Source organism: Trichomycterus rosablanca, chromosome 9, assembly GCF_030014385.1.
Source record: "Trichomycterus rosablanca isolate fTriRos1 chromosome 9, fTriRos1.hap1, whole genome shotgun sequence".
Lineage (NCBI taxonomy): Eukaryota > Metazoa > Chordata > Actinopteri > Siluriformes > Trichomycteridae > Trichomycterus > Trichomycterus rosablanca.
This window is the reverse complement of record NC_085996.1, coordinates 15,645,612-15,660,302: the sequence shown is the minus strand read 5'-3', so window position 1 is coordinate 15,660,302 and position 14,691 is coordinate 15,645,612. Positions and strand designations below refer to the sequence as shown.

The 14,691-nt window shown below is 39.2% G+C and overlaps 1 protein-coding gene across 1 annotated transcript; it reads right to left on the bottom strand.

The window, feature by feature from the left end:
* Positions 1–1,079: 1,079 nt before the first annotated feature.
* tbc1d7 (TBC1 domain family, member 7) lies at positions 1,080–13,120 on the bottom strand. Its single transcript, XM_063001951.1, has 9 exons — positions 13,071–13,120; positions 12,324–12,441; positions 7,833–7,953; positions 6,866–6,946; positions 5,732–5,922; positions 4,411–4,548; positions 3,672–3,817; positions 2,838–2,967; positions 1,080–1,763 (listed from the first exon to the last, which is right to left on the bottom strand). Exons 3-9 carry the CDS (start codon positions 7,942–7,944, stop codon positions 1,677–1,679), a joined length of 885 nt encoding a protein of 294 aa, XP_062858021.1. The 5' UTR covers positions 7,945–7,953; positions 12,324–12,441; positions 13,071–13,120; the 3' UTR covers positions 1,080–1,676.
* Between the last annotated feature and the right edge of the window lie 1,571 nt (positions 13,121–14,691).

Below are 14,691 nucleotides of genomic sequence, written 5' to 3'. Positions count from 1 at the left end.
CCATTCATTTGTTTGTACTTAGTGTAAGTACTTAGTTTGTTCCCGCTTCCAAGAAAGCCAGGCTAAGTGGGTAGCACTGTCGCCTCACAGCAAGAAGGTCCTGGGTTCAATCCCCAGGTGGGGTGGTCCGGGTCATTTCTGTGTGGAGTTTGCATGTTCTCCCTGTGTCCGCGTGGGTTTCCTCCGGAGCTCCGGTTTCCTCCCACAGTCCAAAGACATGCAAGTAAGGTGAATTGGAGATACTAAATTGTCCATGACTCTGTTCAATATAACCTTGTGAACTGATGAACCTTGTGAACTGATGAACCTTGTGAACTGATGAACCTTGTTCACGGTAGTTTACAGTAACTACCGTTCCTGTCATGAATGTAGCCACAGTGTAAAACATGATGTTAAAATCCTAATAAACAAACAAACATCCAAAAAAGCCAAACTGCAAAAGGTGGATTAGCTGCTTAAAACTGCCCTTAGGTGTGAATAAGTTTGTTGTTGCATGTGCTAGTGTGTTGCCCTGCAATTCCTGCCTTGCCAGTGTTTTTGGATGGCACTCTGCCAGCTACAACACTAAGTGGCTTGTGAAAAGCCTAATACAAATTGTAACTTTACCCTGGTAGCTGTCACAGTGGTTCCAGTGCCTAGGCCAGAAACATTAGTTGTGGGGTAATCAAAGCTAGGGACTGTTTACAGTAACTCATTTAAAAAAAAAAAAACTTGCATAGAACATGCCAAACTCCTCAAAATACTGACCAAAGGTGAGGATTAAACCCAGGTACCCAGGATTCAAGCTGTGCTGCATATGCTGCTTGATGTGTCACCATGCGGTCCTACTAAATAAACACTTGAATGTTTAGAACTGTAATAGCCTTTCACGTTTTATGGAGATCCACCTTGAGCTAGACCTCACCTTAAACATGATGAGTATGTTGCCATGGTGACTGACCTGGTAAAATGTGGAACTGCCTTTGTGATACAGTAAAACCTTGGTAAATCCTGAGGTTAGCTTGCTAAGCCACAAATCCTGCTTCTTGCTGAATCCTTCATGTCAGAAGTAGTTATGGAGTGGTGGTGAGACAAAAAAATCAAACAGAATCATTTTTAATGTTCATGTTTTTCACAATATTACAGATACACAAGGTGCATCTCAAATCTTTAAACATGTTCAATATTTTAATTGACAAACTGAAGACGATAAGCACAGCACTGGAGAATGTGTGAGTCCATGTGTACGACGTGTTTTGACGGATGTATTTTGTTTCCAAGTCTTAATGTAATGCTCTTCTCCTCTGCTGCTATTGGCTGAGAGATTCAATGAAAGGAGGAGGTGCATGTCTTCTGACCTTCCTTTGTTCTCTGGACAATGTATGCAGTTTCTCATGTAAAGAACATTTATTAAAAAGAGACCTTTAAAGTAAAAGATGAAGTTAAGGGAGCTTTAATCTGAACTTGGCATCTCATCTGTTTCTTGTTGTTTGGTCATATCACCAGACAGGACCACAGTTGGGGTCATATCACCAGACAGGACCACAGTCGGAGTCATATCACCAGACAGGACCATAGTCGCTGTTTGTGTTATAGAATTCCCTGCTTGTCCCATATCAAGACAGTCTGAAAGTTACCAACACCACACAATCCTCAGAAAAGACATGTTCATGGGTGTTAATCCAACTGAGTAGGCGTTAAACAGAGTGCATGGGAGTTCCACAGTATTTGTGCCACAGATCAATGGCTTTGGTCACTATGGCATCTGTGTTCTCCTGCGGCATCTACACAAGCAGAAGTACGGTAAATACGGCAAATTCTACAGTGGTTTGTTTAAAATACACTATAAAGACAAAATATACACTGATCAGCCATAACATTAAAACCACCTCCTTGTTTCTACACTCACTGTCCATTTTATCAGCTCCACTTACCATGTAGAAGCACTTTGTAGTTCTACAATTACTGACTGTAGTCCATCTGTTTGACTGTTCTTCAATGGTCAGGACCACCACAGAGCAGGTATTATTTAGGTGGTGGATCATTCTCAGCACTGCAGTGACACTGACATGGTGGTGGTGTGTTAGTGTGTGTTGTGCTGGTATGATTGGATCAGACACAGCAGTGCTGCTGGAGTTTTTAAATACCATGTCCACTCACTGCCTGGTTGGTCCACCTTGTAGATGTAAAGTCAGAGACGATCGCTCATCTATTGCTGCTGTATGAGTTGGTCACCATCTAGACCTTCATCAGTGGTCACAGGACGCTGCCCATGGGGCGCTGTTGGCTGGATATATTTTTGGTTGGTGGACTATTCTCAGTCCAGCAGTAACAGTGAGGTGTTTAAAAACTCCATCAGTGCTGCTGTGTCTTATCCACCCATACGAGCACAACACCAACTAACACACCACCACAATGTCAGTGTGACTGCAGTGCTGAGAATGATCCACCATCCAAATAGTACCTAAATAGTTCCTAGTTTTGGGAGAGTCCCGATCATTGAAGAACAGCATGAAAGGGGGCTAACAAAGCATGCAGAGAAACAGATGGACTAGTAAGTCAGTAATTGTAGAACTACAAAGTGCTTCTATATGGTAAGTGGAGCTGATAAAATGGACATTGAGTGTAGAAACAAGGAGGTGGTTTTAATGTTATGGCTGACCGGTGTATATTTATAGTATGAAAGTTTCTATAAATGCAAATTAAGTATTAACCATGTGAATAACTAAAAGCTATAATTGCTAATTTGTTAAAATTGGTACCTCAGTTACTTTTTACAGGTGATGCATGCACAATCCACTGTAAACCCAAGCACTGTGTGTGTGTGTGTGTGTGTGTGTGTGTGTGTGTTCACTTACATTGCTGAGGAAATTAACCACAGCTTCTGGTCGACTCATTCCCATTAACTTGATCTTGTAGCTCAGCAGAACCTCCAAAGCAACAAAAACTAGGATTTTACAGGAGCCGCTGATCACTTTGTCCCAAACTCTTTTAACCAATCACACAACACACAGCAAGAAAGAAAGAAACATGGATATTGGTGTATGTGGAGACAAGCAAAGAGTGCTGCTCTTCTTGAAATATAAATGATTTCATCAAGTATCAAAAAGCATTAATCAACCATTTTTTTACTCAAGGAAGGGTAACTTCATACTAATTGCCCATGATTTCTAAGGACCATATACTGTAGTGTTTCATGTATTTCTGGAGATCTATCATCCTCACAGACTAGGTAGAGCATTAGGAATTGATTGAATTTTTAAATGCAGGCTAGATTTATGGCCAATTACATAAAAATTTTAATCGTCTTTTAATTAATTATATTTATTAATTAAACTATTACAATTTCTTAAAATTCATAAAGGCCCCTACATTTTTAATCAATCTTAAAATTTTAAATAGTTGCTTAAAACACTGCCTTATTAAATGCAGGTAAAACTTGACATTTTCTAAGGCTGAATAAAAACAAGTTGCCGCATGTGTATTTTTAAAACAGCATTTTTGCCATGTGTTTACAAATATACAATAAACTTATTAAATAACCATTATTGGTCAAAGTTGTTTACACCTCAAGCAGTCACAGAAAAATAATTGCAGAAGTCATTAAAGACCGCCATGACACAAACTACAAGTCCTTCATCTGTGTGTGTGTAGCAATGATTTGAAGTTTCAGGGTGTGAATTAGTACCAACCTCTGTAGACTGGACTCTGGCAAGCAGCTGGCAAAACAGCGTCTGAACCAGAGCGAGTAGGGCAGTACAGCCAGACTGCCTGTTCCCTTCAGATGGGTCAGAAGACGACTGTCCTCCTGGGAAAGAAAATGCTCCAAACTCTTGGGCTAAAAAGAAGTGAACAAGAAGTTAAATGTGATACAACCACCATATTCTTAAATGCTCTGGGTGTAGACCTGGTAACAAAGTTTGCCAAGAGCACAATTCATCCACAATACTTCAGTGTGTATTTAAAATTAGTTTGAAATGCTTGGTTTCTAATATTCTAAATAACAAGGTGAAATTAAAGTGCCATAAAAGAAAAAAACAATCTGAAATTGGCAGAATTTACATTCCTAGTGCAGATGCCCTAAAAAAAAGTCACATTTCTGCAGCAACAACAAAACCCTGTCGACCTTCCTCCCTCAGGCATACAGCACAACTAAGATTCAAACTCGAAAGCTTAAGCTGTCTGCGATGGTGGGCTAGCTGTATTAGCTCTTTTTTTTTCAAAATGTATTTTTTACTGGCAGCAAAATTACTCACTGAGGTGCCCATGCTACATGGATGATGGCTACCCTAGTAGAAGTCTTGATCAAATCGGCATAGAACAAACACATCAGCTATCTGGTGGATCCCAAACTATTTCTTAAGGTTGTGTGTATATTATAAATACTTTTAGGCAATAATTAAGAAAAAAAAAATGTACATGTATACTTACCAAGTGAGGTATAGAGTCACCAAACTTCTGGTTAAACTGGTTGACAAAGCACTTTATGAGCCAGTAGCAGTCCACTGGATCATCTACAATCTCCACCATCACCCTGGCAATAGCCAAAAAATCTTTATCTTCTTCACCCTTAGAAAAAACAAAACAAGTGGTCACATGAGCCTATACAGAGCCTATCCACCAACCTTCAGTTCATAATACTACTAGAAACATAACAACATGGAAAACATTTTTAGGAGTTCTCTGTGACATCATAAAATTAAATTTGGCAAATGCTATTTCCTGCTTTACTCAAAAATTGTTTAAAAATAACACAAGGAGTTTAAAAAGGTTATAAACATTGAATTTTTTCAAAACGCTTGCCTTGTTTATTTAAATGTAAAATAAAGAAGGTGCTTAGTATGTAACATTAAGTGCAACAGTTCTGTACAATTCTTTACTTTATTTACATATTTTCGGCAACCCCTTAGATCATTCTAGTCCTTAGGACCATCAGCGTGCTGACAAGTGCACCTCACAGAGGCTTGGCTGTTGGGCCACCTCAGACATAGTCAGTCTAACTGCTGAGAGTTGAACCCTGGTTCTCAGCAGTAGTGGGCTAGTACATGTTATGTTGCACCACCAAAGTGGCCTTGAGAAATATCTGTTGACAAAATAAAACTATTACTATAAGTAAAAAAGACAAAAAACAAACCTGAAGCATAAAACAAAGGTTTCAATGATAAATGTACATTGGATTATTTTACCAACTGATGACAGTTCTAGTAAGACCCATTTTCCCCCATGTCTGCTGGTGTAATTGCAAGATAACCTTATAATCTCATTATAATCACTTTATGATCTCATTTAAACTTTTTTATTTTCATGCAATTATTCAATTCAGCACAGCGAAAATATCTTTAAACTGTGATTTTTGAAGAAGAAACAGAAAGTAAATAACATATGCAAGGCAACTAAGATTGGTTTTCGCATCAAAGGTGAACTGAGTTGTATCAGACTGACTGTGCATCAGAGGTTAATTGAATCATAAGCTCAGTTATTGTATTAATAATGAATTGTATAGAAATAGAAATTCACTTCACAGTTGCTAGTTGGTTTTGTAACAAACAATACATTTTAGATTTCATTCAGATGTTATGATGCAATTTACACACACACACAGCATGTATGTTTATTTTTCTATCAAATAAAAGCTCTTTAATGCTCTAAATGCTCCTTTCTTGTTTCTTTCATAATAAAGCTTTGTCATTACTGTAACTATGGTCATGCCATTAAAGCTCAATAAATATAATTGATGTGAGTAGGTCCTCACAGGATGTGTGAGCGCTGATCGGCACGGCAACTGCTGATTCTCCAGCTGGTACATGCGGAGGTAGAGTTCAGTGTGTGGTGTAGCTGTGTGCACAAAGCGCATGGTCAGAAGAGCTTCTTTCACATCCTCATACTGCTCTTGTCTGTATCTTGCTACCAGCATATGAGAATCGCTGTGTGGAGGCAGGATACCTGTGCAAAGTGGACGTGAAACAATAATCAGTTAAACAATTATCTCTGGAGACCAATCAACAGCCACTTTATTAGAAACCACCATGCAGGCTAGAACTCCCTTTGCTCTCATTGCAGCTTTAATTCATTAAGGCATGGATTCCATTAAGTGTTTCGAACATTTCTTTAAGATGGATAAGGTCAGGTGGATTTGTCAGCTGCTGACAATCTCCTGTTCTGCCATCTCAAATGTGCTCTATTGAATTCTGACCTGATGTTTCACTTTAGATATAAACATGCTGAAAGTAGTTACAATAAGTGGAATTAGACAAGGATTGCACATGGTCAACAGCAATTCTCAGATCTCAGAGGCTGGGGCATTTAAACAAGAAAACATTCCCCTAACCATTCCAACATGACGACCAACACTGCAGGCAGCCTAAACTTTTGTTGTGCCACATTCTGACCCATGCTGCAGCAAAAATTAGGATTCAGTGGACCGGACTACATTTTGCCAAATTATAGTCTTAGTTTTATTAAGCTTGAGAACAGCGTAGATTCAGCTGTGCTACTGGCCAGCTGAAAGTCTACACAGACATTAATGCTATGTCTGGGTGGGTAATGGTTTGGTGCCCTGTCCAGGGTATTTTTGGCTTGAACCCAATGTTTCCAGGCAGAACTGGATTCACTGCGACCCTGATCAGAATAAAGAAGTTAATGGAAAAAAGAACTAACATTAAATTTGAATTAGACTGTAACAGATCAACTCCCATGCTTAACAGGTAGCAGTGTGTTCTTTTAATCAAATTCTTTTAATTCCTTAACTAACATTTCAAATAGTAATGTTAGTCAAAACTCCACTGATTTTAGAACTGGCATGGTGTTTAATTTTTTTCCACATGCCACACTTCTATTTTCAATATAAATATAAATTTACTGTGCATTAACCTTTGCACGTACTCACCAAGTAGAACTTTCCATACATGGATCCTGTACATGGAGGGTAACGGAAATCGCTGACTGAACGTACTTAACTTCTCTACATCTGAAAGACAAGAAAGGTTTTGTTTTAGGGAACACTTGATCTAATGCTTTAACAGTAGTATAACTACTTTGAAAAAAAAGTAGTTAGACTAAAAAGACTAAAGGGGCACAAATTCTCCCACACACCCTTCAAAATCTTGTGAAAAGCTTTCCCAAATAGATGAGGCTATTGTAGATGCAAAGGGAGAAACTCTGCTAATGAAGGAAATGGGATGTCCACATATGTTTGGCCATACAGTGTGCTGGCACATTAATCAGCACTGTCTTCTCTTTACTAGGTTTGAAACATGGCATAATTCTATTGGAGGACATTAGAATTAATACAGTGGGCATGCAAGTGGCACAGCAGTAAAACAGGCCAGCCCACTACTCAATTCTGCTTTTGGTCCGCCAGACGCCTACACAGAGATGACTGGCTGTATCTGAGGATGGGTGAGCCAAAGTGATTCCTCATTGCTGCTGCATCAACTGGCTGGTTGATGGTGCTTGAACAGAGATGGGGAATATTGGCAATCAGCCCTTGCCTCTCTGTCCAAGATACTGATCCCTGTGGGAACCTGCCTCGTCCATGTGAAAAGAAGCAGTTGGCGAACTGGTGTCGAAGGGGGAGCCTGTTAGTTACAACCCTCTTCAGTCAGTGTAGGGGCCTGCAGCAGTAGAGGAGCTACAACCTGGTATTTGAATATGACTAGACTAGGAGGATAAGGGAACAAAATGCATAAATAAAATTATTCATAAAAGAATAGAATAATTTAAAAAGAACAAATGCTGTGTTTCCACATAGGTATGTTACGGTCATACATGTTACATGCTTGCAGATAATTATCAAGCCCAAGTCAGTAATGTTGCCATTTCTAATTTTGGTAATTTTATGGTAATAACCTTACCAAGAGGATTATCCTTTAGGAGAATTTCAAGTGACTTCTTTTCTTCCACACCCCTGAAGCCAACCTTCTCGTAATATGCTGATCTGAAGTTCCTCTGAGGATCATCTGCCATGTTCACAAACTTAAACACACAAACAATTAATCATTTTTCTTTTTCTCCGAATCCGCCAACAATCATTGAGAGACAACAAATATGAGCAATTAGAATTACTGTGTAAGTTCCACTGAAAATTAAAACCAGAATGCACATGTGAGTAACTAGTGTGTGGAACCCCAAGAACAAACTGAAATGTACATGTTAAAATTGTAGACGGCCCCCAATAATCTTAACATACAATGAGCTGGTAAAATGAATTCCTTTGTGCTGTAATTAAAGACGTTCTGCTTGTTGGACACCCTTTTTCAGAACAGTGATCATTAAGACAAATTAAGACAATTTTTCTGAAAAGGCTTTCCAAAATATTTTGGTATGTGTACATACACCGATCAGCCATAACATTAAAACCACCTCCTTGTTTCTACACTCACTGTCCATTTTTATCAGCTCCACTTACCATATAGAAGCACTTTGTAGTTCTACAATTACTGACTGTAGTCCATCTTGCCACAATCCATGCTTTTTTAACCTGCTTTCGCCGTTCTTTAATGGTCAGGACCCGCACAGGACCACTACAGAACAGGTATTATTTGGGTGGTGGGTCATTCTCAGCACTGCAGTGACACTGACATGGTGGTGGTGTGTTAGTGTGTGTTGTGCTGGTATGAGGGGATCAGACACAGCAGCGCTGCTGGAGTTTTTAAATACCGTGGTCCACTCACTGTCCGCTCTATTAGACACTCCTACCTAGTTGGTCCACCTTGTAGATGTAAAGTCAGAGACGATCACTCATCTATTGCTGCTGTTTGAGTTGGTCATCTTCTAGACCTTCATCAGTGGTTACAGGATGCTGCCCAAGGGGCACTGTTGGCTGGATGTTTTTGGTTGCGAGTGAGGTGTTTAAAAACTCCAGCAGCATTGCTGTGTCTTATCCAGTCATACCAGCACAACACACACTAACACACCACCACCATGTCAGTGTCACACTGCAGTGCTGAGAATGATCCACCACACATTAGCATTTAATGTTATGGCTGATCGGTGTATGTATTTGGTATGTGTACAGTGGTGTTCAAAAAAATAGCAGTCCAACACCATTAACCTGATAAATCACTGTTTTTAGTAGAAATGCTATTTCTACATAGCAAATAATTTACTTGAAAGTGTAGTAGAGTATTGAAAACAAAACAAACCCAACAATTAGGACATGCATGCCACTCATTCTGAGTAATTGAAGCATTGATTGAAAGGGGGTTGTTCAAAATAATAGCAGTGAGGAGTTCAATTGGTGAAATCATTCATTCTGCAGAAGAACGTGTGTCAATTTTGGTCCTTATTTAAGGTAGGAGGGTGGCAAATGTTACACAGCTTGGTCATAGCGCGTTTCCTTCTGAAATACTGGGTAAAATGAGTTGTTCCAGACATTGTTCTGATGAACAGCGTACTTTGATTAAAAAGTTGATAGTAGAGGGAAAAACATACAGAGAAGTGCAGCAAATTATTGGCTGCTCAGCTAAAATGATCTCAAATGCCTTGAAGTGACAACCAAAACCTGAAAGATGCAGAAGGAAGCGTGGAACTACTGTTCAAATGGATCAAAGAATAGCCAAAATGGCAAATACTCAGCCAGTGATCACCTCCAGAAAGAATTAGGAACATCTGAAGTTACCAGTGAGTACAGAAGATGATTAAGTGAAGCCAATTTACCAGCAAGAACTCCTTGCAAAGTCCCGTTGTTAAGAAAAAGACGTGTCCTGAATGGGTTAACATTTGCCAAGAACACATTGACTGGTCCAAAGAGAAACGGCTCAACATTTTGTGGACTGGTGAAAGCAAAATTGTTCTTTTTGGGTCTAGTGGCGGTAGACAGTATGTCAGACGACCATCGAGCACTGAATTCAAGCCAAAGTACACAGTGAAGACAGTAAAGCATGGTGGTACAAAATGATGATATGGGATGTTTCTCATACCATGGTGTTACACCTATTTATCGCATACGAGGGATCATGGATCAGTTTAAATATATCAGAATACTTGAGGAGATCATGTTGCCCTATGTTGAAGAAGAAATGTCCTTAAAATGGGTGTTTCAACATGACAATGACCCAAAACATCTTGGTTACAGACAAACAAGATTGAGGTAATAGAGTGACCAGCCCAATCCCCTGACTTCAATCCCATAGAGAACTTGTGGGCTGAAATCTGAAACGCGTTTTTTTGAGGCAAAACCCAAAATTGCAGAAGAACTGTGGAATGTAGTCTAATCATCCTGGACTGGAATACCTGTTCAGAGGTGCCAGAAGTTGATCGACTCCATGCAACACAGATCTCAGAAATTGTTTTGCCACTAAATATTAGTTCAGTAATTTAAAGTAAAGTAAAACCTCAAACATTTTTTCATGTTATAGATAATTTTTTTGAGTTTTTAATGAAAAATGCTGGCACTGCTATTATTTTGAACAGCCTAATATTCATTTTTCTTAACTTTCTGTAAAGGATTGACATAAACTGGCAAAATTTTGTTAATGTTTTGATTTAGAATTGAATGTGTAGTATTTTCAGTGCATTTGCATTTATGGAAATAAAACTTATTATAATGATTTTGTGCTTTATTCACTTTTTTAAAATCACTGCTATTTTTTGAACACTACTGTATATGGGATTTTTTTTTTTGCCTGTTTTGAGAAAAAAAAAAAAGGATTCATGAGGTAAGGTGCTAAAACTGAAAGAGAAGTCCTGGCTTGCAATATATGCTTTAAGTCATTAAGGTGTTTAGTGGGGTGGTGCGGCCCGCTGGAGTTCCTTTAGTAGCCACACCATACTCAAATCATGGTTTTATAGAGCTTGCTTAGTGTTCCCACATGCGTACAGTCATGCTGGAACAGAAGAGGCCTTTCCCAAACTCTTGCCACAGTCAAAAGCAAATAACTGATTTAATAGAATTTGGCCATATTGTGTGAGGAGATGGCAGAAGCCCTAGGGGGGATTGGCAGACTGTCACACCCCTGACGAAGGTAAAGCGGTGGATGAAAATTGAACAAACCAAGGAAAAGCATCAAGTGTTGTGTTTGTATATTGTTCAGTCCTTTCATTAGCTGTCTAGTGCCCAATATTACCTGATGGCAAACCTGTTACCTGATGAAAAATATATATCAGTTCACAAGGTGCTGTAAAGGTGTGTGAAATATTTTTAGTAAATATTGGAGCCCATAATACTAATCAAGCATTGTTGAAATATCACATCTTATATTAGTATCGTTGTTAACAATTTGCAACCCTTTATTGTTCTAATTTATCCATGTTAAAATGCCTACTAGCTGGATAATGCCCTGCCAAGCACAAGTCATCTCAAACTGGTTTCATAAATACACCAATCAGCCATAACATTAAAGCCACCTCCTTGTTTCTACACACATTGTCTATTTTATCAGCTTCACTTACCATATAGAATCACTTTGAAGTTCTACAATTACTGACTGTAGTCCATCTGTTTCTCTGCATGCTTTATTAGCCCCCTTTCATTCTGTTCTTCAATGGTCAGGAGCCCCACAGGACCACTACAGAGCAGGTATTATTTATGTAGTGGGTCATTCTCAGCACTGCAGTGACACTGACATGGTGGTGGTGTGTTGGTGTGTTTTGAGCTGGTATGTGTAGAACAAACAGCAATGCTGATGGAGTTTTTAAACACCTCACTGTCACTGCTGGACTGAGAATAGTCCACCAACCAAAAACATCCAGCCAACAGTGCATGTAGGCAGCGTCCTGTGACCACTGATGAAGGTCTAGAAGATGACCAACGCAAACAGCAGCAATAGATGAGCGATCGTCTCTGACTTTACATCTACAAGGTGGACCAACTAGGTAGGAGTGTCTAATAGAGTGGACAGTGAGTCACTGCAGTGCTGAGCATGATTCAACACCTAAATAATAACACCTGCTCTGTGGTGGTCCTGACCATTGAAGAACAGGATGAAAGCAGGCTAAAAGGGTGTGTAGAGAAATACACGGACTACAGTCAGTAATTGTAGAACTACAAAGTGCTTCTATAAGGTAAGTGGAGCTGATAAAATGGACAGTGAGTATATAAACAAGGAGGTGGGTCTAATGTTATGGCTGATCAGTGTTTAATGACCTCCGTGGCCTCCCAATCCTCAAAGTCTGAATCCAATATACATCAAACACCTTCGTGATGTGGTAGAATGGGGATTTACAGTATTTACACACTGTGCAGCTGACAAATCTGCATTAAATAGTGCATAGTCTACGTAAACCAGCCCAGTGTGGGATATGTACCATAAAAAACGACTCTTCTGAAAGTACAGGGGTCAAAAAGGTGTTAGACCCAGTATTAGTTTTGTGTTCCTGATAAAAAAATGCATGGTAAAACTTACTACTTAAATGAGTTCTTCTGAATACAGTAGGCCGCGGTTACATCCACGTCTTTTCTCCGCTACCAGTCCAAACTCTAGCGCGTCCTGTCCGCGTAACAAGGCGCTATAGCATATGAGCCTACACATGTGTTTGTTAACATTGTTAGTTAAAAAACATTAAAGTTCATGATTTTCTCATGCACTAAAACGTGCGTAAACTAGCGAAATAAAGCCAGTCGTTGCACAGTGTGGTTTAGCCACTGTGTTTTGTCAGCACTCTCACGTGTTGTTGTAGTAACAACTTTTCCTCGGCAGAGGCCGCCACGTCTCTAGCTGTGTTCGAAATCGCCTACTACAGACTGGTAGGTAAACATGTAGCTAAACCTGTGCACCTGTCAAAAAACATTGTAAAAAATGTGTATCTGTAAAAAAAAAAGCTGTACCTGTAAAAAAGGGTACATTTTTGATGCATCGATACCATTTTTTCCCAACCGAGTACGAGTACAAGTACATGTATTTTTGTACTCGCCGATACCGATACCTATTTAGAATGATGCAATCTGGAGTATTATGGAATAGTGTAGTTTTAAGTGTAAAATAGTGCAGTGGAACAGTTGCCAGGGTTGCCATTACTAATTGTAAAAAAAAACAACACCGCACATTGAGAAAGCTTCTGACAAGCTAACGTTAACGTTCATTAATAAAAGCACGTAATTAACGTTGTGCACATCATACATGCGATGCGATTCTGCTGATTGAAATATTTACTTTAAAAGGATAATACAGTCCGATCCCATCTGAGCCGATTCTATCAGCACATACATTCGTGGTTCACCTCGGTAAATCGTAAACGACTCTGAGTCGGCTCCCGCTCTGTGGTAATAACCAGTATAATTAAGCCTGAGCTTTATAATGTAAGCGAGTCACACAAAATGTTCTGTAGTATTTGGTGTTTATTTACAACCGCATCATTCATTATAACAGTAAACACGGAGAGATGACTGAGAAAAGAAACTTACGCTGCGCTTAAAATGAGTCGACTCCTGAATCACTTGTATCGACACTGTGAACAGAGTATTAAAGACACACACACGTCCTATAACAGCGGTCGCTGCTTTTGTAACCGGTTATCTTACCGGAACTAAATAACATTAAACGTGCGTGTGAGCGTGGTCAGTGAGAATAATTCAATCTGTCTCCCGTGGTTGAAAAATGAATTGCTTTAGCTTTAGAAGTAAAAAAATCTCGCAATGTCACTTGACAAGCACTGCCGCCCCACAGGTTGAAAATCCCTGCGTGCACTAGGCACAAGGTATCGGATGTTTAGTATCGGAGCCTCGTTTGCGAGTACGAGTTAATGAGCGCGGCTAGTGTCGGTACTCATGCATCTCTAATATATATATACTGTATACTGTATATATATATCAGTGGCGATTTCTCTAAGACTGCAAGGGAAGTCAAATATGTACAGTTGTGTTAACATTTCATTGACTACAAATGCGTTAGAACACGTTCATCTTGAAGGCGAGTTCGTTCAGAATCAGCTACTTATCACAAATCGACTCGATTTTGTTAACTTAACTCACACATTCCCGGAGCGTCAATGCATTTACCCGCAGACGCTGAGCGCAGTGTTGCCAACTCCTCAGTAAGGAAAGTAGCTATTGGCTGTCCTAAAAGTCGCTAGAAGTCGCTAAATGACGTCATCGCCTAATTTGCATAAGGTTTATTTGCATGTAATTGACGCTGTAGAAGAGAGGAATAACATCGTGGGAGAGACAAAAAGTGGGTAAAAAACACCATAAATATGTTTAGAACTACAAATGAACATTCTTTTGTTGATTCGGGGTTTGTTTTTGTTTTTTAAGACAACACTGAGCTACTCTGGGCAGGGTTGCCAGATTGCGACAGTAATTTTCTGCCAAAAAGCATGAAAAAACGCCCAAAACACAGGATAAGCAGATGATGTTTAGCATTTCACAAATAATAAACCAGTTTAACCATCATGACGTACAAATTAATATCTTAAAATGTACAGATCAGTCATTATACATTATAAAGGACAAATTATTTTTGCTTGCATGTCTTTGAAGTAGCCTGAAGTAGCCTACCAAGTTTGAAAATGCATTATTTATGATAGGACACACACAACCCTTTGCAAGTAAATAAAAATAAACTTGCAAGCAATGAAAGTTTAACCTAAAAGTTTCTTTATTTTGTGAAAACTGTTGTATAAAAGCAATAGAACACTTGAGGTCGTGTGTTATCACGAATATAACACAGCCGAATCACAGCCGTGATGATAACACACTCCCTCTCGTGTTCTATTGCTCAAATATATATATGACAACTTTCCTTTAGGTCATTTTTTTTACAGATACAATTTTAA